The sequence below is a fragment of the Zalophus californianus genome, chromosome 7 (assembly GCF_009762305.2).
Source record: "Zalophus californianus isolate mZalCal1 chromosome 7, mZalCal1.pri.v2, whole genome shotgun sequence".
In the NCBI taxonomy this organism is placed as follows: domain Eukaryota; kingdom Metazoa; phylum Chordata; class Mammalia; order Carnivora; family Otariidae; genus Zalophus; species Zalophus californianus.
In genome coordinates, this window is record NC_045601.1 from 1,958,159 (window position 1) to 1,985,488 (window position 27,330).

At 45.8% G+C, this 27,330-nt stretch overlaps 1 protein-coding gene across 18 annotated transcripts in view; it reads right to left on the reverse strand.

Annotated features, from left to right (window-relative positions):
• Positions 1 to 27,330, reverse strand: part of AFDN (afadin, adherens junction formation factor) — a 144,832-nt gene that overhangs the window by 27,772 nt on the left and 89,730 nt on the right. For 13 of the 18 annotated variants that reach the window (XM_027603063.2, XM_027603061.2, XM_027603062.2 and 10 more), the window contains 10 exons: positions 26,640 to 26,701; positions 26,311 to 26,516; positions 24,363 to 24,383; positions 23,468 to 23,613; positions 23,088 to 23,182; positions 22,393 to 22,658; positions 20,709 to 20,852; positions 19,070 to 19,268; positions 15,282 to 15,385; positions 12,867 to 12,953 (listed from right to left, as the gene is read on the reverse strand). In XM_027603063.2, coding sequence (XP_027458864.1) covers positions 12,867 to 12,953; positions 15,282 to 15,385; positions 19,070 to 19,268; positions 20,709 to 20,852; positions 22,393 to 22,658; positions 23,088 to 23,182; positions 23,468 to 23,613; positions 24,363 to 24,383; positions 26,311 to 26,516; positions 26,640 to 26,701 — 1,330 coding nt within the window. The remainder of the gene's footprint in view (positions 1 to 12,866; positions 12,954 to 15,281; positions 15,386 to 19,069; positions 19,269 to 20,708; positions 20,853 to 22,392; positions 22,659 to 23,087; positions 23,183 to 23,467; positions 23,614 to 24,362; positions 24,384 to 26,310; positions 26,517 to 26,639; positions 26,702 to 27,330) is intronic. The other 5 variants (XM_027603064.2, XM_027603070.2, XM_027603078.2 and 2 more) reach the window with 1 other exon arrangement.

Consider the following 27,330-nt stretch of genomic DNA (forward strand, 5'->3'; position numbering starts at 1 on the left):
TTTCTGCAAATGCTGCAGGGTATTTCCTTACAGCTAATACCTCAGGCCAGATTGTTTCTTCAAAGGTTCTAAGAGCCTAACTACCTGTTTCCTGTGTTCTCTGTCTGACCGAGAGCAAAGCAACGCTCACGGCATTTCAGGATACAGTTTTAGTGTGAACGGTGGGCACTTACATCTTCATGATGTAGTATAGACCATAAAAACTGCCCTTTTAAGAAGATACTCAATTACTACCATCTTTGAAACGAAAAACGTTTACTAGTAATACTAATAGCATATTTTTAGTAACAGTGATATAAATAATAAAATACCCAATACATACATTTTTATAAAAATTTTTAAATTTTTAAAGAGATTTTAGTTATCTGACACAGAGAGAGAGAGCACAAGCAGGGGGAGCAGCACAAAGAGTCAGAGGCAGACGGAGAAGCAGGCTCCCAGAGGGGGAGCCCGATGCGGGACTCGATCCCAGGACCCTGAGATCATGACCTGAGCTGAAGGCAGACGCTTCATGGATGGAGCCACCCAGGCGCTCCCCAAATATATACATTTCAAAACAATAAACCAAGACCTCCCCCATTTCTGGTACTCTTTATAAGAAAAATTATTAATAATGAAACAAATAACATTTAGACAAACAGTAAGAGGGCTCTGTCTTTCTAAAAATCACAAAATGGAATGATAAAAGAACAAGAGAAAAAAACTGTTGCGTCTCCCTCCGTCAAGGCCCTGCTCACACACCCTCTGCTGCCCGGCCAGTAGCTCCTTTGTCACAATTCTCACTCTGGGAAGGGGAGTTCCACACTCAGCATGAACGGGAGCTTCACTGCAATACCCCTTTCTGCGTTCAGACCAGGAAACACACGCTGAGGGGAGCTACCAGGCCCCATACTGCGTTTTAGACAACCGATACGTGCTTCCAGCTGGGAGACTCTGTACGAACTGCAAACACTATGTAGATCACCGGAAACCCCGTAGCATCTTTCGAGAGGCAGTTTAGGATCCGACATGCGATGTGAGGCTTATGAAGTCTATGTTCAAATCTTCAAGTAAAACCGATGATGTAATACAGATACTGGACGGCATCGTGACCGTCACGTCTCTCAGGCGGAAGCGTCCTGAGCAAGCCTCCTTGACACTGCCCTGCTGGGGTCCCCTCCGTGCCGCCTGCCACAGCAGCCCCTTCCCCAAGCACGCCCCGCGGGGCTCCCGACCCACGACCAGCGCAGCTGCCCGCCTGGGCAGAAGCACCACGAGCCTGAGGTAGGCTCTCACCCCTCTCGCCACACGCTCGGCCCGATCCAGATGCTCCTTCACGTGCCCCCATGCCATCCTGTTTCCGTGTTCCCGCCTTTGTTTACGCTGTACTTTCCACACAAAACGTCTGATGCAATCTGTCTGCCAAAACGCTTTCGTCACTTGATTCCCAGGCTCACCTGCCACTCTTCACCAAGCCACGTACCTTCCAACTCAGGATGGATACAAGCTCTTTCCTACCTATGTGCTATGTTCCCGGAACGGCTCCTCTGTCCTGTATTCCAGCTCCTGACAGTACAGACGGCTCTCCCCCACCTGCTTTCCCTGGTTGCTGCCTACTATCCTCCTACCATGTGGTCAACAGCATCCTCTCAAACCCTGCCACAAGACAGTCCAGAATCCCATTGAATGAATGCATCAGTATTAGTATTTGTGGGTTAGGAAGCAGCTGATGCAGCTATCACAGAGTGAGCTGGTAACACGGGGACGTTCCTAGTTTAACAAGGTAGGAGCCCTAAGCATTTCTGACTATGGCACCACACGTACTGTTCCAAAGACGCTATCTTCCATTACTGTTGTTGGGTAATGGACGATGGGAATTTATCTAAGTTCTAAGCTACAATCACGTTAATTCCAAGTTCAATTTATCAGTGTATCTGCTACTCAGAAGAGGAGATCTTCATCTGAGGAATTATGAGACAATGATTATTAGAGACCTCACTTGCAAAGACCCAATAGGCTTCTAAAAGGTCCTTTTAAGGTTGGTCATAAAAACAGACTTAATAATTAAGTCACTGACGGTGCATAATGAAATACATAAAAAAAAAAAAATACTCTTGGAGGGTGATACACAAGTGAAGAATATGGATCTAGAATATTCTAAAGAGGTATCCAAGCTTTGGTTAGCATCTGAATCTTACTAATGTGGTCTCAACCTTGCACTACTTACCCAGAAATATTCTTTATTTAACAGACCCACTGCTTACATTTCTGTGAACATGTTGCCGTTCTGCTAACCTTTAACCTCCTCCTGGAGACATGGTCCCTTTAGCCGACCTACTCCACTGGAACTCCCTTCCACCCTCCCATTCTGGCCCCTCCCACCTCTGCTTATTTGAATCCTATCTCTACTTCATGGGCAGCTCACTGTTATAAACTGCACATAAAAAACTGCAAGTACAATTGTCGTACAGAGAAATGACCAGTTCCACTGGTTATTATTTTAGAAAAACAAATTTACAGATGGATACTCAGAAATCAAAGAAGTCTAAGGAATTTATTTTTAAAGATGTTATTTGTTTGACAGAGAGCGAGCGAGCACGAGCAGGGGGAGCAGCAAAGGAAGAGGGAAAGCAGACTCCCCGCTGAGCAGGGAGCCCGACTTGGGGCTTGATCCCAGGACCCCGAGATCATGACCTGAGCCAAAGGCGGACGCTTAACCAACTGAGCCACCTAGGCACCCCAGAAGTCTAAGGAATTTCTAACTACACACATATACACATATGTGTGTATATACATAAAATCAACATGGATAGTTACTTTCAACCCAGAACACCACAATCTCTGGCCAACTCCAAGGGGACCCAATGTCTCCACCTGGCTGCAGCAGCCCTGGTCTGGAATGTCCACATTGACAGGCTGGACAGAGGGGCAATGTAGGTGCTGCTTCCTCCCTGCTAATGCCACTCGGACTGGGAACATCTCAGCTCTTGGAGCACCAAGGCAAACTTACCACCCGTCAGGCTACAATAACTCCTTAACATTACGAAGCTCTCACTACCTGCCCCACTTCATCTGAATAAAAATAAGATTACACACTATGATAAAAACTGTACAAAGCAAAATTATTTCAGAAGCATTAAGCCACTTATGTCTTATTTCTGAGTAATAACGCACATACTAACCCAGCCTAGGAAGACTGAACTTTGTATGGCAAGTCCATTCCTTTTCTTTTTTAAAAAGGTTTTATTTACTTATTTGAGAGAGAGAGCACGAGGGGAGGGGAGGGGCAGAAGGAGAGGGAGAAGCAGATTCCCCTTTAAGCAGGAAGCCTGACGTGGGGGCTCGATCCCAGGACTCTGGGATCACGACCTGAGCCGAAAGCAGACACTTAACTGACTGAGCCACCCAGGCACCCCAAGTCCATTCCTTTTCCAATTAAGAAAGGAAAATGGGGTCCAGGAAGTTTTTGCTGCTACATACCAACGTAACACATCTGTCAGTAAAAGAATGTAAATATGAGCTATATAAACATTAACCAAATGTTGGTGCAATGGCATTAGATACTATGAAGACTGTGCTGTCCGGTATGGTGGCCACAGACCACACGTGGCTTTACTGAGCACTCAGAATGCAGGAATGTGGCTAGTCCAAACCGAAAATGTGTACTAAGTATACAACATACACAGATATCAGAGCTCTGTATGGAAAAAAGAATCTAAATATATCACTAATGACTTACATTCACTACATGCTGGAATCATAACATTTTGGATATACTGTGTAAAATAAAATACATTATGAAGATTAATTTCAGGTTTTTTTTCTAATGCAGCTAATAGAACATTTAAAATTACCTTTGTGGCTCACACATTCTATTGGACAACACTATTCTAAAACTACAGACTTTTCATACTATATGTTATTAGTAACCACAAGGACTAGCAATAAATTTATAATTATATAGATAAGTGGGTAAAAACAAGATTTTATCACAATATAATATATATCATATACAACATTATGCACCCTGATTTCCAACCATGGGAAGAGTAACCATAATCATTAAAATGGAAAGGCTAAATAATTTTAAAGATTACTTGTTTAAAGCTACTACCTAAGCTGGTATTTGAAGATACTTCTATATTTTTAGTCTTTTATTTGTAAAATTAAAAGATTAATGAGAAACATTCAGATTTATCGATTCCCCATTTAAAAAATCAAAATCCTTTTTATTTTTCTTATTTTTTAAGATGTTATTTATTCATTTGAGAGACAGCGAGCGTGCAAGCACAAGTAGGGGAGTGGCAGAGGGAGAGGGGAAGGAGGAAACCCAGGCGCCCCTCAAGCTCCTTTTTAAGGGTCTCCTGGAAAGCAGTTATAGATTTCAAAGGCATCAGGAATTACGAATGACTAAGTACATTTTGGAATTTAATTAAACTAATGAGAAGTAAATTTTTAAGTATCAAAGCCACATTTTCCCTCCCGAAGACACTTTGAGAGTACCATGGTGTTCCAGTGCCCGAGCTGCTCTGTCTGGTGTCTGTGTTCTCCAACATCACTCCCGACTCCTGGAGAGCAGAGCGTGCTGACCAAATACGCCCCTGCCAGGCCGTGCAAATGAAGCACAAAGAGCTAGATCCTCAGTCCTTAGAAAAGCAATTAAAATGAAATAACAGGGATCTCACGTGTGATCTTAGGATTTAATCTTAAGTGAACCTTGAATCTGCGTGTCTTTCCTTTCAAAGGGAACGGAGGGGTGGAGAGGGCGGAGGGGCTGCTGAGGAAGAGGAGGGCAGGGCAGAGGGAGGGGAGGGCTTAGCAGAAGTGTACTGGGGTTTCCTTGGGGGAAAGGGCAGAAGAAGAATGGCAGGAAGTTAACAGAAAAGGTTCCCAAATGGAAAGATTGAGGCAGAAATAAGAACTCAGCAGCTACAGGCCATACATTCCCCAAAGCTCGACGAGACGCGCCCGTGGCTTAGCGGCTTACGTGCGCCGTGAGGACCGGCTACAGGCAAAAGGCCGCCCCCAGACAGCTGGCCCCTGCTCTCGCCGGTGCACCTTCGGGAAGACGGAGGGTGAGGTCCTCTCACCTCGGGCACAGAAACCCAGTCAGAGGAACCTACGCCTCGAACGCCCAGTGACCAGCTGAGTGTGTGGGGGAGTATGTATGACGAACAGCATAAAAACATCATTAGCACACAACCCAAAAAAAAAAAAAAAAAAAAAAAAGGCAGCAGCAAGAGGAAGGAAGACAGGCCAGCAGAGAGTCAAGCCTATTGTTTGCAGGGCTGGAGACCCAGTGTGGGCTCTTCACTGAAGGTTCCAGAACAACAGTGGGCTGGGAGGACCTGAGAGCCCAGCAGCATTTAAAACTCATCAGGATGTTCGGTGCAGCGCTCTGCCCACATGCTCCCTTCTCAGGGTCTGAAAGCAGCTTTGTTTCTCATCAGACAAGGAGTTCTGATTTGTAAACTATTAAAATTCAGACAAGGGTTTAAAAAACATTGAAAAGCTCTCTCTTCTTGGTAGGAATTACCTTAATTCTGAAACAATCAATTTTAAAACTCATTCCTGATACATATTCCACCCTCAACAATGCTGAAAGTATGAGCTAGGTGCTCCCAGACAGGTGTGATGCCATAAAGGAGCCTATGCTTGGTTTCTGTGAACCAGGCGCCAGGCGCAGCTCTGTTCACAGCTTACCCTTCGCAGAGAATACAAAACACATCCCAGGGGCGCCTGGGTGGCTCAGTCGTTAAGCATCTGCCTTCGGCTCAGGTCATGGTCCCAGAGTCCTGGGATCGAGCCCCACATCGGGCTCTCTGCTCGGCGGGAAGCCTGCCCCCTCCCACTCCCCCTGCTTGTGTTCCCTCTCTCACTGTGTCTCTCTCTGTCAAATAAATAAATAAAATCTTAAAAAAAAACAAAACAAAAAACAAGACACATCCCATCTATCCTTTCCCTCTTTATAAAATGAAGGAAATGACCTAAATAGGGGACTCTTAAGTTGGGTCTCTCAGATGGGCTGCAGGGGGCCTGCAGTGTGTGCACTGCACGAGGGCAAAGGTGGAGGGCTTTCCCAAGGTCTCAGAGTGGTCTGGAAATGAAAGGGCTGAGACCAGTACAGGAGAGCTCCTGGCTTCTGCCCACTGCTCATGCAGGTGTGCCCTGCGCAGGGGTGAGGCCTGACTCCCAAGCCTTGGCTGAGAGCAAGTGGGCGAGGCTGAGGCAGTCTGAACCTTCCTCAGACTGGGATGATCCACACCGATCCCCTGCACCCACTGAGCCACATAAAGATCATTTCTTACCGTGTGTCCTCTCACGTGAAATTGTCCTGCTTTAGAGCATTAACGTTTAATGTTTCTATTACGTTAATACTACAATAAAATCCAATAATTCCATCAATCCAAGAAATTAGCACTTAGACCATTATAAAATAGGTAAAAAATTATTCTTTTATATAATTTACTATTTTGCTTTTAAAACAAAAATATAAAATATTATTTCCAAATTCACAAACACTAGCCAGGAGGGCACTAGTCACTTCATACAACTTAATGGAAAATTATTTCTGACACTTCCACGAAAGAAAGAAATTCTGCAGTTGTACTGGGTACCTTGAAACTGATTTTAAAACGGAACCAAAACTTCCTGACTTCATCTTTTTGACTAGGTTTTTCCCATGTGGTCACAGTAAGGACATTAAAGAATGTGAGAATGAAGGTCTCAAATTCTTCAAAGAACTTAACTGTAGTTCATGTCAGGAATTTACTCTTCAAACAGTGAGAAGGTGGTGTATTAATAAACACTGTTTTCTTCTTCTTCTAAGGCACAGGAATCTTTTTTGTGTTTTAAGCTAATTAAAATTTAAAAACTTAAAATCAGTATATAGTCTAAAAGTACAAATTAAAACACCTTTAAGACACTATTCAACTGTTCATTTTTAAATAAAATAGTAAAATACCCTAAGTACCTTTAAAATGGTCATTTTTAGGTTCACTTTCAGCAAAAATGGGTTCTAGAGACAGTAAAAGCTACCTAATGCACCCACAGGAAGTTATGGTGCTTCTGTATCTCAGCTCTACAACGGCACTCAGCATTACTTTGAGCAATCTTCGCCATATTATGATCAGCAGGAGCACATTTATGGGGTTTTGTGTGTGTGTGTATGTGTGTGTGTGTGTGTGTGTGTGTGTGTGTGTGTGTGTGTGTGCAAAAAGGATATAGGAACCTTTTATTTTTATGAACCTTAAGAATGTGCAACATTAAAATACAGAGCAACAAACTCCTGGGTGTGTAATTACAAGCTACAGTAAACGATTGCCTCATGAGCAAGTTAATTATTGGCAGGTTTAAACAAGTTCTAATGGAAGCAGCAGCATTCTTGGACGGATCACAGTTAAGAGTTTGCCCAAGAACATCCACGTCCACAACAGCACCCTCAAGAAACTCACCACCGATCCTGTTCTTCCGACAACAGAGAACCACATTCTGATCTCAGGACTACAGCAACTTCTCGAACTGAGGAGAAAAACAACTGTCTGCTTCCCTCAGTTTTCCACAGCAACCAACAGAGCTGGTCTTTGAGGACCTGGATCCGCACAGCTCCAAGATGGACATGAGGACACCGAGCGGCATTTATCAGCACGGGCTGCAGCAGAGTGCCGCGCTCAGACTCTTACGTAACCAGTCAGCTCTGACTTGCCTTCACTTGGTACTTTATTAAACTTTAAAAAGAGCTAGGAAAATAAAGAGGGAATTGTTTGTATTTTAAAAATCTAAATTAAACAGGAAGCATCGTGTTGTCCCACAGATGAGTAAGAAGGAGCATACTAAACTTCCCCAAAAGCAATGTTTTAAAAAAGTAAACTGCACACACATACTGTTCCAAATCATCTGGATTTCATAAAACTGAACCACAATGTGGAAGGGGCGTCAGGGAGCTTAACATCAAAACATCATCCAGGCTCACAGCAGCTAGCCACACACTAATTAGGAAAAAAATCAAAAAAAGACTAGGCCAGAATCAGAGACCACAACAGCTTAAGGAGAACACACACGGACAGCAGGAGGAGTTTCTGGGGCCTCCAGGTTCTCTGCCGACATGCGGCAGCAAGGAGTGGGCAAGATGACAGGTGGCACCCTGTGGCCAGCGGGTGTGGGTCGGATCCTTCCCGCGGCTCCTCCCGCTTGTCCCATGGGACCTGCTCGGGGCTTCCAAGGCTGTGAGGTGCACACGCAGATCCCGTGGCATCGGACCAGCAGAGGAAGCAAGCTGAGCCCTGGCAAGAGGGAAACGACAGCTCCCGATCGTGCTGACCCCCCCACCGTACGCCGGCCGGCCTGGCACTTAAAACACATTCTTGAAATCCCGAAAACAAATCTCTTTCTATTGTTATAATTGATGCAAACCTATGCGATGTATCAGCCTCATGGTGCTGTTTTAGCAATGCGTGTAAATTAAATGACTTCTGATTTTTATTGCTGAATGTTCCTTTTCTAGTACCAAAGACATTACAAAGAAGTCGGAGAAAAACAGGTTACGTGAAGCAATGGGGAACTTCGAGACTCCTGTCTCGTTTCAAGAGCAGGCAGGAACGCCCTGTTCCTGTCTTCAAGGGGCACAGTGTGCACTTAACAAACCATATTCTTTGAGTTACTTTCTCTATAGCATCTGTCTGTGTGCTGGCATCCAAATTCTGTCTGCTCCACAACATCCTCACTCCCCTAGCGAGACCGGCATCCCAGATCTCCAAGGTAGCATGCGCAAACTGAACACCTGACTCTCTCCCTGCCCCAGCCCCACTTTCAGTGCAGGCCACTTCCAGACACCCCACGCTGAGCACAGAAGCACGGTACAACCTGCTACTTCTCTCTTCCACCCCCACAACCAGTTCATCCATCCCATGGAAAAGCTGTTGTTCCGCAAACAAGCATCAGCACCTACGATGCTCCAGCAGCAAGACCGAGGGCCCGACCTCAGTGACTGCTCCACCCCGCCTCCGGCCAGCCGACCATCTGCCTCTGTGGCCACTTCCCGGGCCGGCGCCTCCAGCACCTTCCATCAGCAAACTGCTGGTGGCTTGCCCCCGATGGCCGCGCCGCCTGCACTCCTGAGCGCCTCGAAGCCGTGCTCTCTGAAGGACCAGCCATAAACTTTCACAACCCCACTCTGATCCTGTCGCGCCTTTATCTGAAACCTTCAACGGCTACTTCTCTGGCTGATACTAACATGCACAACCCCGTCAAGGCCGCACAGCACCCTCCCGCACTGGTCGCCGCCCTGTGGCCACAGCAGAGGCCAAAAGGCCCACAAAGCAGAGAACGCTGGCCATCCGGCCCCTTGCAGGAGAAGCGCGCCGACTGCTGTGTGAGCCGCGGTCCCAGCTCCCTGTCTCCCAGATGCACCTCGGAAGGCCTGCCCCCAGCTCCTGTACTGCAGCCACATGGCTGCACGTTTGTCCGCTGGCCCTCTTCTCAAGTTCTCTGCTTACCACCCTCTACCCGGTTAACACGTGCACACCCTGCAAGTTGCAGCTTAAAAGGCATTTCCTGAAGAAGGCCTTCACTATCTCCTCTCTCCACGGGCGTTTAGACATTCAATAAATCCCCCTGGATAATGACCTCTGATGTCATTCACTCCCTCCTATTTTTGCCTCACCCCTCAAGTGACCAAGCCTCTATGTACCGTAAAGATATTCTCGGGGGGAGAAACTATAACGAGAGCCAGGTGCATACTTAGTTTTATTAAATCTATTGTTTAATAAGCTGATGAATTAACCACCTTAGCATTAAATCTGGAATCCTTTTTTTTTAAATTATTTTATTTATTTATTTGACAGAGAGAGGCACAGTGAGAGAAGGAACACAAGCAGGGGGAGTGGGAGAGAGAGAAGCAGGCTTCCCGCGGAGCAGGGAGCCCAATGCGGGGCTTGATCCCAGGACCCTGGGATCATGACTTGAGCCGAAGGCAGATGCTTAACAACTGAGCCACACAGGCGCCCCTGGAATCTCTTTTCAAAAAATTTCTTCTGCTTCTAAATTTATAAATACTATACTTTCACTGTGGAAAGTATTTAAAAAGACCAGAAACAAAAACAGTGTGGAAATCCCTGAAATGTTGGCGAGGGTGCCACCTTCGCAGTTTAGAAAAGGAAGGAGCAGGCCTGCCGTGAGAGAGGTGAGGCGGGGGTGAAGACACTGAGCAGGTGCCCCTGTCCTGGGTTCTCTGGCTCTGAGGGGAGGCCTGTGGCAGGTGCCACGTGGGAAGGTGGCAGGAAGGCGAGCAGGCTGCTTTCAGAAATTAGCTGCAGCCAGTCTGCTGTAGATGTGTCACAGGCACCATGCTCTCCCTCCCAGCTTCGGGCAGTAAGGTTTCTACCTAACTTCCTGTGTTGCTCCTAGTCCCCATGAAGCCCCAATTCTATAACCCTATATCCCAATTAGAAATGCTAACACTGGTATTTTCCAGTTTTATCTACAATTTTTTTTTTTTAATGTGTCAGTACAGAAAACACCACCAACAGAAACCTAGAGACTTCAAGGTTAAAAAGTGAAAATTATACTTTATTTTTACACAGCAGGCACTTGGTGTTCTCTCCTGGAATAAACAGCACCCTAACGATGAGCTACTACTTTCACGTTGAGTTTGTTACTCTATTATTAGTGAAAGAAACAAATACCTCCTCTTCAGACTACTATACAACCGGAAGCTAAGGAAGCTAAATCCTGCATGTTCCCAGCTTACGCTAGGCTAACGGAAATCAGTCACGGTGCTACCACGATTTCTTAGCACAAGTCGCAAACACTTCGTAATAGCAAGGATTCCAGAGTCATTTCTGTTTTTGTGACGAAGTACCCCCTGCTGACTAGACGGAGAACACCGTACTCCCCACGCTTCCTTGCATGAGCGCAGATGCACACAGAAGGCACGGGAGCTCAGAGGGAGTGGCGTCAGCACAGCTGGGAGCAGAAGAGGCGAGCAAGTGCAGGGAACCACCACCAGGACAGAAGCACAGCTGCGTGGCCGGCACCAGGGTGGTGCACGAAGGCCAGGTGGGCCAGCTGTCCTCACTGGTCCCGGCCCGAGCACCTCCACACAGAGACCTGCTAACGGGGCCTCAGCTGAGGTCCTGCCCTCTAGGCTCACTCACTGCTTTCTCACTCCTTCCCCTGCTCCAGTCTATATAAAGGTGGAGGGGCCCTTCCTGCCAGTGAGAGGACTCTCCCCGCTGCCTGCCATCTGACCCTCAGCAGGAACCATTCCTGGGGGAGGCTGGAGGCCTGCGGCCAGTGCCCTCCCCTCGGCCCCTCACCCACAGGCATAGGTAAGGGGATCAAGGCGTGACCGTGACTTGAGCCCACCTCCTCGTCCTAAGCACCCACCGACACCTGGCCGCCCGGCAAGAACAGAGGCCAGAGGGGACGGCAGGGGCCCACGTGCAGCCTCACTTTATACATGAGGACTTTACACGTTACAGGAAAGGATCAAAGACGCTTACGTAAATAAGACTGGAATCTTCAGAAAACAGGTTTTTCTGTACTGAGAGAGAGCTTAACGTTCTAAGCTGGAAAAGATGGAGGTGCTGGTAAACAGTGGCCCTGCCATCCCACAGGTTAGTACTTCAAATCCCAAGTAAGATGAATACTGGAAAGAAGATCCACATAAATAAACACATAATAGGAAACACACAGGCTAAAGTTTTCCTGTGTATCTGAGTGTGGCAAGGTAATTTTTCATCCTGGTATTTTTTTTCCCCTTAAAAATGAGCATCTGATTCAGTTGGTAAGCAGAGAAAATAGTCCATGTCTAATACCTTCCCATTCACAACTCCCAAAGTTTTGAGTTGTGGGTCCATTAAGTTAGAATAGTCTGGAAATACGGCCCATGAGCATGAGCCTTATCAGGAGTAAGGGACTCTGGACTATGAGCTGGGCTAACAGGTTCTAGACCTACCCTCTGGCCCCTCGTGGGTAACCCCATAGAACCTGGCGCTTCAGAAGGAGACTACTGAGTCCACACCCGACAAAGGCTCGCCTCCGCCAGCCGATTCCACCTGGAATGCCACCTGAGGTCCCAGGCTCCTCCAGTCATCCTACACCACGCCCTTCCTAGACACAGCTTCCTGAAATTCCAGGTCCATCATGTCCCTTTCATTTCTCTATGGAGTCTACAGGATACAGCGCGAACCCCTCAGCCATCAGTCAGGAGTTTCCAGAACCACTTGAGCACCACTTCCCTCACTCCACTCTCCCTTAGCTGTAGCCGGCTTCGTGCCATCCCTGCTCATCCCCGACTACCCACTCTGAGGCTAGCTGGGATGCACTTCGTTCCCGACGCCCTGCAAGTGGGTCTGCGGCACTCAGTACAGAGCGGGCCCACGTGCAGCCCTGGGGAAGGGTGCGACCTCCTAGGCCCCACGGCACACCCACTGGAAGACAGTGCCTGGACCGGGGAGGCAGCAGGCCACCTGGGTAACAAGTGTGTGGGGACGTGTCCGTGCACTAGCACTTGCAAAGGCGTCCGGTGCCCCGCTCTCACCATGTGCGAGACCCAGCTCCTGTTTCAGACTAAGGAATCGTGTGCTCCTGTGCCTGTTGTGGCTCAAGTTCTGATGGCCTGCTCCTCAGGAGCACTCCTCGCTCAACATCAAGGTCACACTCTCTAGGGCTCCTGCCTGTGTTCAGAGCAGGATGCCGTCCCTCCATTGCCTGGGCCTGAGCACCATGGCCTCTTTTGTGTAACACCACTGACCCCCAAGAGAAACAGAAGTGTAGGCGCACTTCGTCCTCGGGCAGCGAAGGACTCCCACACACTCGGCCGAGCGCTGACTGACTCAAGGTCCAGGAATGAAGCGTGACAACTCACATCACCCACGGTGCCCTACCTTTGCTGCAACGATGCTGAGGCCCATCCCATTTTGCTTTTTAAGAGTCACAGTGATTATTTCGGGTTCTTTCCTCAGAGGCTGAGCCTGAAGGATGAAAACAAAGGTTTATTTTATGGCTGAAATGAAGTGTTTCTACCTTAGACAATCATGTGGTAAACGGCACAGACAACGAGCAAGGATTACAGATACTGCCCGTGGAGTAACCCGGGAAAAGGATCAATACTCTCGACTCAAGAGCCTCGAAGATGAAACTAGTCATAAGTGCTATTAAAGCGTTAAAGAACTTAATTTAGAAAACAAAACTACACTTCCATTACTACAGATTAGAAAAACCCAATCATAGAAATGAAATTAAATTGTTACTTTATTACCTTTCAAAATAAATTACTAGGTGTTTTTTAAAGAAAAAATGTAAACTTATTTCCCACCATCTATGGGGAGGTCAGCAAAAGAGTCGTAACAAAGATGATCACACATCTGTCTCTTGGGAGAATGCAGGTGCCATCTGAGGTCAGGCCACCCCATGATGCGGGCACCACCGTTCCAAGTACTTTGGGTAATAAAGTCACGGCTCAGGGGCGGAGGTCAGTTCTCAAACTGACCCCTAAGCAAATGAGGAACTGCCCACTGAGGCTACATGTTAGACACGTCACACCTCACCCGAAGAATAAACAAAATTACAGAGAAAAATTACCAGTGCATACACACTAAGGGATAATTTAATCAAGTACGTAAGTACGAAGGCACATTACCAACAAGTGGTAATTATACGTGTGGGTTGTTAAGTTAGAACCAAGGTCAGTGAGAGAACACTTTAAGGAAAATAAGCAAGATTAGGTGACATTACAATTTTTTTTCTTTTAGATTAGGACTTGAAAGCTCCCGAGGGATCTCTGACTACACTAGGAAGATGAAGGCAGCGTGATTCTATCTACGGAGGGAGCTGCTGTTCTATAAAATCTGGGAGTTGGGAACTGCTATCGCTCAGCATGCAGCAAAAAGCTCGCGAGGCCGAGAGACAGCGTGCGAGGCGCACTGTTGGTGTGTCAGTGGCTGTGCACCACCGGCTCTCTGACGGGGCAGCGCTCCCGTCCGCTAACTCAGCTGCTGGACAGGGCAGGACACACACTCCAGTCTAAAGCAGGCTACTCAGTCATCACAAATGATTACTTGGAATTTGATATACAAAACACACATTATATGCTTTACTTTAAGTATTGCCACCTTACACAAGCTATGTTTTCTTAGAAATTAGGTACATAATAGGCACAGAGTTTTGACTGACTACTGGTTAATATTTTAGAGTAGTACAAGGAAGTCTCTGAAGCTTCAGAAGGTATCTGGCTGTTTTCACACACCAGAATCTCTAAATCTTGGCGGGTCAGGTGTGCTGGACAATTCCATGCCTTCTGAGAATCGGTGGACAGGTGAATAAATGGCCACATGCAATCAATCACACATAACACATTGACCCTGACCCATAGGAACCTCGACAAAAGTACAGTCACATCAGTTTGCTCCTTCAAACCCTTAAGTGGCTTAAAGATGAAAATGGCAATTATAGAAAAATATTTAAATGAAACTCAGTAACAAAGTTCGAAAAGGAAAAATTTCATCTGTTTCTATTAATCAGAGATATGGCAGTCTATGTCGTACAGGACAACTGTGTCTGCTGTCACGTTCTAGCGCACAGGGAAACATTCCCTGTTGTTTAAAACTCTCTGTAGGAGGCAAAGCAGAATTTTCCATAAAATGTATGAAACTAGCAAATACTAGGGTTGACTCTCTTTCAGAAGATGCAAAATATCAGCAAGTAATTTTGATATGTATTTAAAACAAGGTAGAACCAACTATAAGGAGAAAATATTTCTACCAGAGAAAAACCTTTTTTTTTTTTTAAATTTTTCTTTATTTGAGAGAGAGCGCGAGCAGGGGGAGGGGTGGAGGGAGAAGGAGAAGCAGACTCCCCACTGAGCAGGGAGCGCAATGTAGGACTCAATCCCAGGACCCAGAGATCACAAGGTAGGCAGCCGCTTAACCAACTGAGCCACCCAGGCACCCCTAGAAAAACATTTTCTAATAAAATTCGTAAGGTTATCGTATTAATATTTTCTAAAAACTATGTATTGACATTAAGGAGGCTGGTATAGCTGTGGGTAGAAATATTCTTTATTTTAAAAACTACCATTTGTTTACAGACAAAAGTGGACAGACACGGCCTGGAAAAAATACATATACATCAGTCATGGTTTCAGGTTTTTTAAAAATAAAATTGGTACTTAAAGGTGATTTTAAAATATTTTTATCACAACAATGCTCGCTATAATCAAGAAAGGAGTTTACGTCACATTTTCCAAACTGTAAGGAATACAGGTTAGTCCGTACTCCGCCTGTCACCCTCACAACACTTACCAGCTCCGTGTTCTCACGCAGAAGGTGGCTCTCATAATCTGCACCCTCAAAAAATATCGTCCAAGTACCTGGTGAGCGTGCGTGAGGGATTAACCTGCAAAATCCTGAGGAGGAAACAAGCAAATTATAAAACCGAAAAGCACAGCATGTCAGCCACATAATCTTCAAGAAGGGAAGCAGCATCACGTGTCAATTGCTTAATATCTAAAGATGACATTTATTTTTCCTACTCTACATACATTTATTCCCTCTCAAAACTGAACTATCACATTTAAAATCATTGTTTTCATCCAATGGAATTCAACACCAGGCTGAAAAGTGAAATTGGTCTCCCCCCCCTTTTTTTTAAAGAACTTTTCTCCTTACTTCTGAGAAATCACTGAATTGCACGGTAACTCCTTCCTTGCTGACCAAGCACTCAACAATACCCAGAATGCCTTGCACAGCAGAGACCAGAACCACCACCAGGACACATGCCTGCCCACAATGTCACATTGGGCTCTACGGTTTTCAGGCAGGACTCTGACCTGTAGGATGGACCCCTTCTCATGACTCTGTCCAAATTTCCTTACTAGTCACTTAAATTTCTTACAAATAAATTGCAGAATCATTTTATGTTTTTTAAAGAGTATCTATGACATTCCCTTCATGAAGTAATGACATCTGTACAAAAACTAAGTCTTTTGATTCATAACATGTCACTCTTCATTTTGTCACATCTTATTCTATGTTTCTCGGGAATTTCTTGACAAAGTCGTATCACATAGGCCTTGCACAATTCTTAAATGTTCTCCAAAGCAGTCTGGTCTTACTAACACTAGCAGCCAAACAATCACGCGGAGCACAGCATGTGCCCGATGTCACAATGACTGCTCTCGCCAGCACACAGAGCCTCAGCTAGTCCTCAGAACTGGGACTGGGCACCACTCTCCCACTCTAGGATTCCACTAGTGAGGGGAGGCTGCCCGTTATTTTTGGGCACCTATGAGGTTTTTTGCCGTAAGGGGAAAAGGAGATGTCACAAGAGAACACAGTTAAAGATATAAACTTAGAGTCTTTTTTTTTTAAATCACTGTTTCAATCCATTTTCATTAAAATATAACCTACAACTTCTCTTTCCCCTGTTTGAGAGCACTGTGATTATCACGATTTTGAAATGAACAACTTTTATTATTTTCTTATTTTTTTCAAATGTCAAGGCTGGCTCACACATTAGACAGACATTTTCTGCTCTCTTAGGTGAAGGAATGCATCTCGGATCAGGTATGAGTCCGTGCTGGTTTTATAGCCTTCTCTCACATGACTGTTATAGGACAAACAAAAGGAGTATAAACTGAGAACACATAGTACTTCTTTATTTGGCTTACAAAGAACTGAGCATGAAGAATTAAAAACACTGATGTCATACAAGAAAACACCCAGTTCTTTGTAAGTCTTGTAAAGGCACCTCTGTAATAGGCTGTGTTGCCATCTGACACACATGGAATAACGTGGGGACGCCAAGACCATGATGAAATAGCACATACGTTCTGAAATCAGTCATTCAGGGGAGCCTCAGGGGAAGTCACGGAGTAAACTTCACCACCAAGGCAAGAGCTCACTCTTCCCAACTTGGCCAGTCTCTCCTTGATGGCACACATTACAAAACCAGCAGCTGTGTGCACACCGCAAATCACACGTACAGCTCTGAAAAATGCTAGTAAATTAGTCTTCCCATGCGTGCCTTCACAAGGACTCGGTGCTGAGCACTTGACACCCAGCGGCCCCACGTTAGGTGCTGAGGAGTAGGGGGAGCCCGCCCCCCTGGACTGCAGGTGCTGAGGAGTAGGGGGAGCCCGCCCCCCAGGACTGCAGCTTGACCTCAGAGACAGACGGATACACGTGCTTCAGGTGCTGTCACAGAAACATCCCGAAAGAACACAGAATCACTTGTGGGGAAAGTGGCTGAAGCGTCAGGAGGCTGAGGTTTTCTAGACAAAGGGCTACCTGGCACGAGTGCGAGTGAAGCAGTGGGCACGAGCGGGGGGTGGGGGGTGAGGGGGGCAAAGGCCCGCGGGGCCGCGCAGTGGCAGTTAGTACAAACGACAAGGCTGGGAGTGGAGGCTGCACGCTCGGATCCTGGGGCTGAAGGGGCAAGGCTGGGGGCAGGAGAGCCAGCAGTGACAAGCCACCAAGCACCTGATGGCCGCGCAGGGTCAGGGCAGGGAGGGCGGTCCGGGAAGCAGCCTGCCAGAACACTGCCGCTGTAACCCACACGTGGGTGCGTGGGTGCTGGGGACACACAGCTGACGGGCATGGCCCCGCAGGTGTGACACACGGTGGTGCCCACATGGCAGCGGACACCCCTGGGCTCGGCACACCGAAGCCACACGCCGGTGCCACAGACCAGCGCGGGCCCCCTCTGCGGGGATGGAGGATTCCCCCAACAGCAGCCCTGACCCGGGGGCTCCCAATGCCCGACTGAAGCTTCCGTGGACATCACTGCAGCCCACACCTCCATCCTCCCTGCTGGTCCCAGAGAGGAGCCCGGCTTCCTGTCCCGGCCCGTCTCCTTTACACAAGGCTCCTCGAAGACGCACACGCCTCAGCTCTGCTGCTCGGAGGATAGTGCTGAGAGGAGACAGGGTCCGCGTTCCCGGCATGGCTATAGCCACATTTGCTGGTGGATGAACTAACACACTACCCTTCTGTTACAGAAAGCTTTGGAAAATGGAAATTTTAAACTATCAAAACCTTTAAAGACATAAAAATCTATTGCAGCATGTGAAAGTCACTGAAATGAAAAATCACACTCACCACACTTATGTAGATGAACATAAAACCTTAACTTTGCTATTATTATTTTTGTTTAAACTCCTGAATTTTGAATTTCTTCTTTTATTCATCTGAGCTCCACGTTACAAAACATAGCAGACTGGGACTGAATTGTGGTCTAATTTAAAAGTCTGTGCTTCAGGTGTTAAGTGTGGTATTTGGGGGGTAAGGAGCAGAGGGAGAGCAAATGTCAAGCACACTCTCCGCGGAGCAGGGAGCCCGATACGGGGCTCGATCCCAGGACCCTGGCATCATGACCTGAGCCGAAACCAAGAGTCGGCCACTTTAACCGACTAAGCCACCAGGCACCCCCTAAGTGTGGTATTTGTATCAGCCCAGTCCAACGAGAGGATGTGAACAGGTGGTAGGATGAGACCAGGGGGCTCTCTGCCCTCACACAGGACCAGCTGGAGTCTGGCTCACGCACACACGGCAGGTGCCCCGGGTCTAGGCGCCCCATGGGCAGCTGGCCCAGTCCTCACCACATCCTGAGTCCCTGCTGTCCACATGCCCATCTTATAGATGGAAGTCACAGGGGACAGAGCCGGGGTCCGAGCTGGGAGGGTATGACTGCAGCACTTGTGCTGCCCCCCAACTCTGTTGGTAGCAACACAACGGACAATTCAGTTCCAGGGGTGAGCCAAGCTCCCGGGCTCACAAAAAAACGGAGGGAGGAGCAACAAAAGGTCCTCCTTCCTAGCAGGCCCAGCAGAAAGGTGGCGGTGGCAGCTGGTGAGCATAGCCAGTGCCCGCGGGAGGGTCACAGTACCCCCCAGGGACCTCATGGCAGGACACTGCTGACCCCTCATCACCGAGAATCGCTTACTTCCGCGTCCTGGAACACAGCTTTCTCCAGAAGCATATGGTGTGTGCTCCACACGTGTGGACTGCCACACACACACAGACACACATACACAAACTGATACAAGGCTCAGGTCATAGTTCAGATGCCAGGCACAGTAGGTGAGACTCACCTCTCTGGCACAAAGGGTCTAAAAACTCTTGTAAACCATTTGGAATGTTCCTGACAACATCGCAAGAGTAGCCGTCTTCTGGCAAAAGAAAAGGCAACTGCAGATCGGGGTCCTCTTCGAGCTGCACCTCCCTCCCGTCACTGCGCGCCAACTCATCAGCCGTGTTTTCAGCCACGGCCACCACGTTTTCGATCAGGTCCTGGTCAGAACACAGATGCACAGTGAGAACGGCACACCAATGGACTGGCACTCAGATCTCCTCGTGCGCAGTGTGGCCACATACACGCAGGCAGGCAGGCTGCGAGCGAGAACAGATTTCTCAGTGTGTTAGCGTCACTTTGCAGAGCAACGTATCACCTGCGAAGTACACACTTCAAACATACGAACCAAGATAGTCATAATTAATCTCAAGTCATCTGCAGCCTTAAAAAGAAATTATTCAATCACAAGAAAATGGTTTCCCTTTTCAAAAGTAATCATTTTTTCCCTGCAATTTTTTAACATCCAGGTGCTAATAATCCTATTTTTGTAGAATTTTTAATGACAGAAAAATCTCACAGTGGAAAATGTAAAAACGTGGGACAAAAATATCTATTCCCAGCTAACAGGAAAGCTCACACACCTTCACTGTAAAGCTCGAGGAAGTGAACATAGCACCTCAACTGCCCCCAGTTCAAGGGACAGAGAGGCAGCCCCTCGTCACCGTCTCCCTCCCTGGGTCAGCTTCCTGGGCTGCTCCCGCCACAGACCCCACCTGTGCGCTCGTGAAACCCGTACAGACAGAAGCGTGCTCTGTTTACTTCTGACGTCTGTGCACACGGCACAGTGCATGTCATCTGCGGTGCAAATTCACACCTCGGCGCCGTGCTCCTTAACGTGACAGTGACAAGACCTTCTATACACTGTTTTGTCAGTGGGCGTTTGCTGGTTTCTGATCCTGGGCTACTCCATACACGTCTTTTGTTGGCACCAAGTCAGGACTAGAGGTCAACCCATCCACCTCATGCACTTCCCTCATCAGGACTCCTGCCTCGAGCGGACTTTATCCATGGGTGGCGACAAGCGCTTGCAGCCTTTCTCACTCTATACACAGCAGCTGTAGCACACGCCGTGAACTAGGCCGCTCACCCTCCACTCCTCTCGAGAGGCATGATGCCAAACCTCGATTCCCACCAGTCTGCTGCACCTGCCCAGGTCGGGAGGCCCCCCCGGCCGCACTGCTTGCTGTTGGTGGCACACGAGGATGAGCAGTGGATATGAGGGGGCACTCTGTGCCCGCAGCACATGGATGCCTGTGGCCGTGGCAGGAGCTCTTGGGCCTCTGAGCCTCAGGTCCCAGGGGTGAGCCTGGGAACCAGGGCAAATTAACTTCCTCTCCCCCAGTCCTTCCAATGACTTCCCAAGAACCTAATTCCCTGAATTAAATCCCCTTCTACTTAAAATGCTTGTGTATTTTCTTGTACCGAATCCAAACTCAAATATCAACAAGAAAAATGATCTTATGAGATGATTAAGTAAAGTAGCTTATTTATTAAAGAAATAAAGTAATTATAAACGTCGATTCTCCCCCACTTTTTTGAACTGAAAATTTCCCTATGCAAACATGTCTCATGCTGTGTGGCTAACGTGTGCCACTCACCGTGGGGATAAAAGGCTCATCGGGTGCACAGTGGTAATTCTGTAACAAGGCTTGAAGTTGCAGTGAATTTAACTTAAAGCACGTACTGTTTATATTTGGAATGTCATCAGGCGCATATTTATCCATTGTAAGCAAAGTGGTTGCCTGTTCAAAAGAATAACAGGAGATATGATTCAAAAGTATTTCATAAATATTCCCTTTATGTAACATTTAAAACTGTAATAACTTGCTAATTTGATTTTGAAATGCAGAATGTTTTTTAGGGAAACACACTTCTATTAACATTGAACTGAAAAAGCATTGTCTAGTGAAGGTTTTTAGACAGTTTCTTAATTTTACTAAAATATACACATTTATATTTTACTAAAATATAAAAATGTAAATGAGATTCATTTATGTCCATAAATCATTTTTAAAAATTCTTTTAGAAACTGTAAACATTTACATCATAACCACTCAGATTACCAATTACCGGAGTCCGAATAAAGTTTCATTGTAATGACTTTTTTATAGCCAGTGGAGGAGAATAGTAGCCTCTTTCTATACTAAATTACTTTAAAAGAAATTAAGAAATTGAGAAAAAAGGGGCGCCTGGGTGGCTCAGTTGGTTAAGCGACTGCTTTTGGCTCAGGTCATGATCCTGGAGTCCCGGGATCGAGTCCCACAGTGGGCTCCCTGCTTGGCAGGGAGTCTGCTTCTCCCTCTGACCCTCTTCCCTCTCGTGCTCTCTGTCTCTTATTCTCTCTCTCTCAAATAAATAAAATCTTTAAAAAAAAAAAAAAGAAATTGAGGAAAAAAATGCAAAATTATACACTGTAGTAATAAAAAAAAAAATCTGTCCTAGGTTTTGAGGCTGCAGATGTTATTTCCTTGACTGTAAAGCCCCCGTGTCCAGTGTGGACTACATAGGGGCTCCCTGAGAACTGGCCGAGGCCTTAGCACATAGCTGAGTGTTCCTCCGTCCCCTTCTCAAGTCTCCTGCTCTGGTCCCTTGGGTTGTGAGGACTGCCGAGTGCTATGCTTAGACCCCTTCCTCTTTCTCTTTTGTGCGTCCACTACGGGTTTTTGCTTTGTGGTCACTTGGCTCCGTATGCTAAAGACTAAAGTGTTACCCAGTTTTAAACTGTAATCCATCCATTCAGTATGCAGCTTCACAAAATACACCTACTAGTCTCAGAAAAGAACCCTTTAAGGGCACTTACTCTACTTCTTACCACCTGCTACGGGCTGATCCGTGTCCCCTAAAATTCATACACAGAAGTCCTAACCCCGTGTACCACAGAACGCGACCTTACTTGGAGAAAGGGTCTTGACAGAAGTGAGCGAGGACAGCAGGTCTAACATGACTTGTGTCTGTATAAATAGTGGATGTGTGGAGACACACATGCCCACAGGGAGAACACCTGTGAAAATGAAGGCGGAGAACCACCCAGCCCACACCGTGACCTTGGACTTCCTGCCTCCTGGACTAGGAGACAACTGTTTGTCATTGATGCATTGAGCTTGTGGAAGTCTGTCACAGCGACCCAGGCAAACCAACACGCCAGTGTTTCTTTAGCTGTGCACATGCAACACCCCAGAGGGGTACTGAATTGCCTGAATCCGAGTTCTGACCCCGGACAGAAGGAGAGCCACTGATGATGAAGTCCAGGGACGGTGGGGAGGTGAGACTCGGGAAGCCCACCTGCACTATCCGGCTGAGGTGGCAATCAGCTGCCAGCTCCAAGCCCTGCTTCTCTGCCCACGCTTCCACGTGTCCCAGCTGCTGGCGGATAATCGCCCCCCAGTAGTGAGAGCACAGTCCCGACTCGGGGTCGGTCACCAATCTGTTGAAGAGCCACATGTTGATGAAGTGGAAGAGCTGGGAGAAGAGCTGGATGGTCAGGGCAGCATTGACTCGGCAGCGTCGCAGCAAAGACATGGCTCCCGTGAGTGTGTGCAGAACGTCATCTGTTCAGAGATGCGGGACGAAAGCAAGAGTCTTTTGAACGAACAGTGAATTCAGAAAATGGCAGTTATGGTAAGAATGCCTACCGGGTCGCTTTTGAGACACTGGTCTCTTCAGACAGGAGATGATAGTGAGGGTGAAACCACATATGGCCATTAACTACGCACACTGCAGCTCCCCCTAAGACACCTTTGGAAAAAGCACGACACACCAACCCAGAGCTGTTCTTGAAACAGAACAGACAGCAGTTATGATTTACTGAAGAATACCAAAGCCAATAGGTTATCTCATTTATTTTGAAAATACCTCCTTCTAATGCATACGAAATATTAAAATGAAGTTAAACAGAAGGAGGGAAGAAGGAAAGCCCAGAGAGAAAGAGAGAGAGAGAGAGGAGAGACAGGGAGGGAGGAGAAAAAGGGCATCCTAACCTATTTTTGGTCTTTGCAGGCTGTTCTCTTCAGGATCATCCAGAAAGGCTGGCATATAATTATTCAGTTCTGATTGAAGACAATGAACCAGATATCTGAAAAAACGTAGGCAATTTTAATAACCTCAGCAGGACACACTGCTATTGTCAGACATGACATCCACAAGTGAAACAGTTTATACTGTTTAGAAATATTTTCCATTTACAATAGTTTTACTCTCAGGATTCCTGAAACACAGCTAATAAATTCAATTTCTTAAATCAACACATTTGGCACATAGTTATTCATGCTTCTTGCTATTCATCTTTAATTAGGGTAAATAAAAACCTTTAAAAAAAACCTCTACAGAATAGTGCAATCTCCAAAAACGTGCTCCTTACTTAAACGCCATTTGAACCAAGTGTGCTAAGACGTCTTGGGCGTCCAATGTGATTCGACTAAGATCTCGGTCCTGTTTAATGAAGTTGAGCAGCTCAGATGCATTGGCCATCCAGAAGGCAAGTGCCCCTGCAATATTCTTCTGTTTCTGTAGACAGAACACATTTCCATAAGCGACCCAAAGACAAACAAAAAGAATGAAAAAAAAAAAAAAAAAAAAAAAAAAAAGGAATGCTCTTGAAAAGCTGCTGGAGATAGACCAGTACCTTCCCATTGTCACCAAGGTATTTACCACAGATACCAGATATTTGCAAAGGAATTTGGATACGTTCACAGCAATGGAACTGCGACATCTTAGAGGATTCATGGTCAGACACATGGATCCAGTTAGCTACCATGTATGGAATCAGTGCCGAAAACAGAGATGTCAAACCCTACGACACCCAATTGGAGATTGTGCATTATCTGGTAATCTGTGAAGTACACACGCATCTATCCATGGTTACCCACAACCACCCTGATACGCGCAGTCACTGGCTCGGATGCCGAGCAACTCGGTATCAAGTACTGATCTATCACATCATCTCCCGACCACATGTGCAGGCCAGGCAACTTCAGATGAGATCCAAAGAATAGGAACCAAGGATAAACAAGAAAGAGGAGAAACAGAACTTTTGTCATTTCATATCCACACTGAAGTGCATTAAGCAGAAATTATGAAATGCTGATAAAGGTTGCACAGTCAAAAAGGGATTTAGTACTGCATGTTTCAGTTGCTGAATGAGTGTTATGAACCGTCCAGTCCGGTTGCTGGAGCATTGTGTTTGACATGGAAGCAGCGCGAGAAACTCAGCTAAGCCGACATAGCCAGGACCAGTTCCCAGCAGCACGTCCTACCTGATCAACCTGGTCTACTTCCTGGAGAAAAACAGACGAAGGGAAATCAAGCAGAACGAGAGAAAGAAACTTGTAAACAATCATGATAGTTTAAAAAAATCAAAACACTAACATGAAGGTACGACATGAAGGTACGACATTTAGTTATGTTATTCCCAAATTACATATTCATTCCTGGCTCTGAAGCAGCTTTGGAAGTACATGACATAAAGGATTAGTTCTATGTTCTTAACACTGGTACAGTAAGGGAGGGAATTCCCAGAATTTATATAAAGGAATGTGACAATTAACACAGGAACACAATGATCTCTTTAAAAGATTTATAAATGAAGGACTTAACGTCTTTTAATGATACCGTGTGTCTGACTACTTAAAGCTATGTAAGATGAGTGTCTATCCTCTGGTGTAATAGGATGAAAGAGACAGAAAAGACCAACAGAAACAACAAAAATAAAAGTTAAAAATTTTTTAATGTATAAAAAACATAACTATACTAAAATGGAGTAAATCGGTTTTTGAAAGTAGATTTTTACAAATTGTTGATTTATTCATTACTACGATTCTTTCCTAAAACTTTAAAATTCCTCCAATCACATACTAACCCTAAATGTGTTTTTAAAAGACCTGTTGTGATAATGATGATCTCACTGACTAGTTCAAATTCAATCAGAAAAAGTCTATTGGCAGTAGTCTGATGACAGGAATTTCACAATCTGAAACAGGCTTTAGAAATGCAAACATGAGGGAAGACAGACAATGGCTCTGAACTAAAAGGAAATCTGTTTCTTTAGAAATTAGTAAGAGAGGAACACAAAAATGGAATCCAAATAAAATGACAATCCTTTTTAGCTGTTTCCTCACTTGGGTAAAAGGATTGTAAGCCCATTAGATTCATAGGCTAACCCCTCAAACAAAAGAAACAGTTCTTGAAAAATTTGGCCTTTTTAAAACAATTCTGAAGGAATCAACAGATTAGTTTGCTCAAACTACCCTCACAGGAGGAAAACAACCAAACCATCTAATCATGTTGCTTCATAATATGTAACTAGAGTTTTATATTTTGTGGCCGAATAACAGCACTGATAAGTGGTTTGGAAAAACTTAAAATCTTTACATTTACTTTTAAGGACTTAAGATTAAATCTTCAAATTATCCGTGAGTTTAGAAAACTGCTATGCCAATTTTACGAACTACAGATGAAGAGTACTTAAAAAGAAACAAACCATACTACAAAAAGAATGCTCTTAGTTCCTTAAGCTTTCCACAGTTTTATGAAAGATTTTCATTCCATCATCACTGAGAAATGTCGTGATGTCCATCACACCTAAATGAGTGCTAGCAAAAATCCACATAATTACTACCAACATCATACACTCATACTAGAAAAGAGCATGCCTTTATAACCATGAGAAGATTCTAAGAAGGCGGTTGCCAGGGACTGGTGGAGGGGTTATGAGGACAAACTGCTTCATGGGCACAGGTTTTACTTTAAAGTGATGGGAATGTTCCGGAACCACAAGTGGTTGCTGCACAACACCGTGAATGTACGAAATGCTATTGAATGAGTCACTTTAAAATGGTTAATTTTACGTTAATGTGAAAGTCACCTCAACATATTATTGTTTTTAATTCTAAAAAATCCCCAAGTCTCGATACGTTCTCACAACCACTACCATTTTAAGGATCTTTACCATGATCATTATGTTCCCACATTCAGATTACCTTCCCGTATTCTAACATTTGTAGGAAGAAACAGAAAACAAGTTTACATTTCTTTTCAACTTTCAAAGCTATACCACTGTCCGTGCTATTTATAGAACTTGCATTTCAGAAAAGACTGTGCAGGTAAAGTCAAACATATGACCAGGCGGGAACACGAAAGCCACCGGCTTCCTGGTGGAAAACAAGGGGCACACTTACTGAACTGGCTCTGCAGGCTGAGGCTTACCTGGATCACCCCCTCCATCATGCTCACCATCCTGTTGACTATCGCAATCACTTTGTGAGTACGCTCTGTAGGACTGACATCCGGTCTGTGCTGGCTGGACAATACGTACCGGCATGCCATATACAGTACATATGTAGGTGACAACTTAAAATGGACTGTAGAGCTGTTAGTATAATTTATGATGGCAGATAAAAATGAATCTTCAGCTGTGAAAAGATTTCAAAAAAGAAGAAAAGAAAAAAAAAGAACAAAAAAAAACCCATGAAAATCAGATGGAGGAAAATGGAACAAGAAATAATTCACTAACAATGGAATCTGAAATTACTCACAACTTTCCCTGAATTCAATGCTTGCAGGCAATATCAGTTCAGGCCCAGGAGCATCCTGAGTTCTGGAAGAAGACAGTGGCCGTCTCTTAAAATCAGGTCATGTGGCCAATAACATCACTAACAATCTATGCATATTTTGGCAACCGTTTTTACAGTCTCCATATGGTTCTTACAAGTAATACACAGCCCAATGACTCATGTTCACATGGAAACTGTTCAAACATTCAGAGGAGCGCACTGAGAGCGACCACATCCACACTCCTAAGAGGTCAGTTCCCTGAAGTATCTGCTTCCATCCTGAGAACTGATCTGACTGCGATTCTCTATTATTCATGAGCATTCCGTGCAGAGTAGGGCGACCAGGCTGTCACGCACCTGCTATGGCGATGGCTCGAATCACGATGAAAAGCTACTGCTAGGAGACACAAGAAAAACTAAACCACCGTGAGCCTGAAACAGCTCTTACACATGAAGAACAAGTTGCTAAGAGCCAGACACTGCCCTTGGCTTCTGATAAAGCTCAGAGAAGATAATCCCTGCAGGCCCCTTCAGTCACTCTGTATTACCATTTCTCCATGCTCACAGGGAAGCCCGCCTTCAGAAGAAGTAATCCTACTCACACTTTCCCTTAAAGTCACATCAATTCCAGACACCTTTCATCATTTAGCCGGACACTACAAAAACAAGGCAC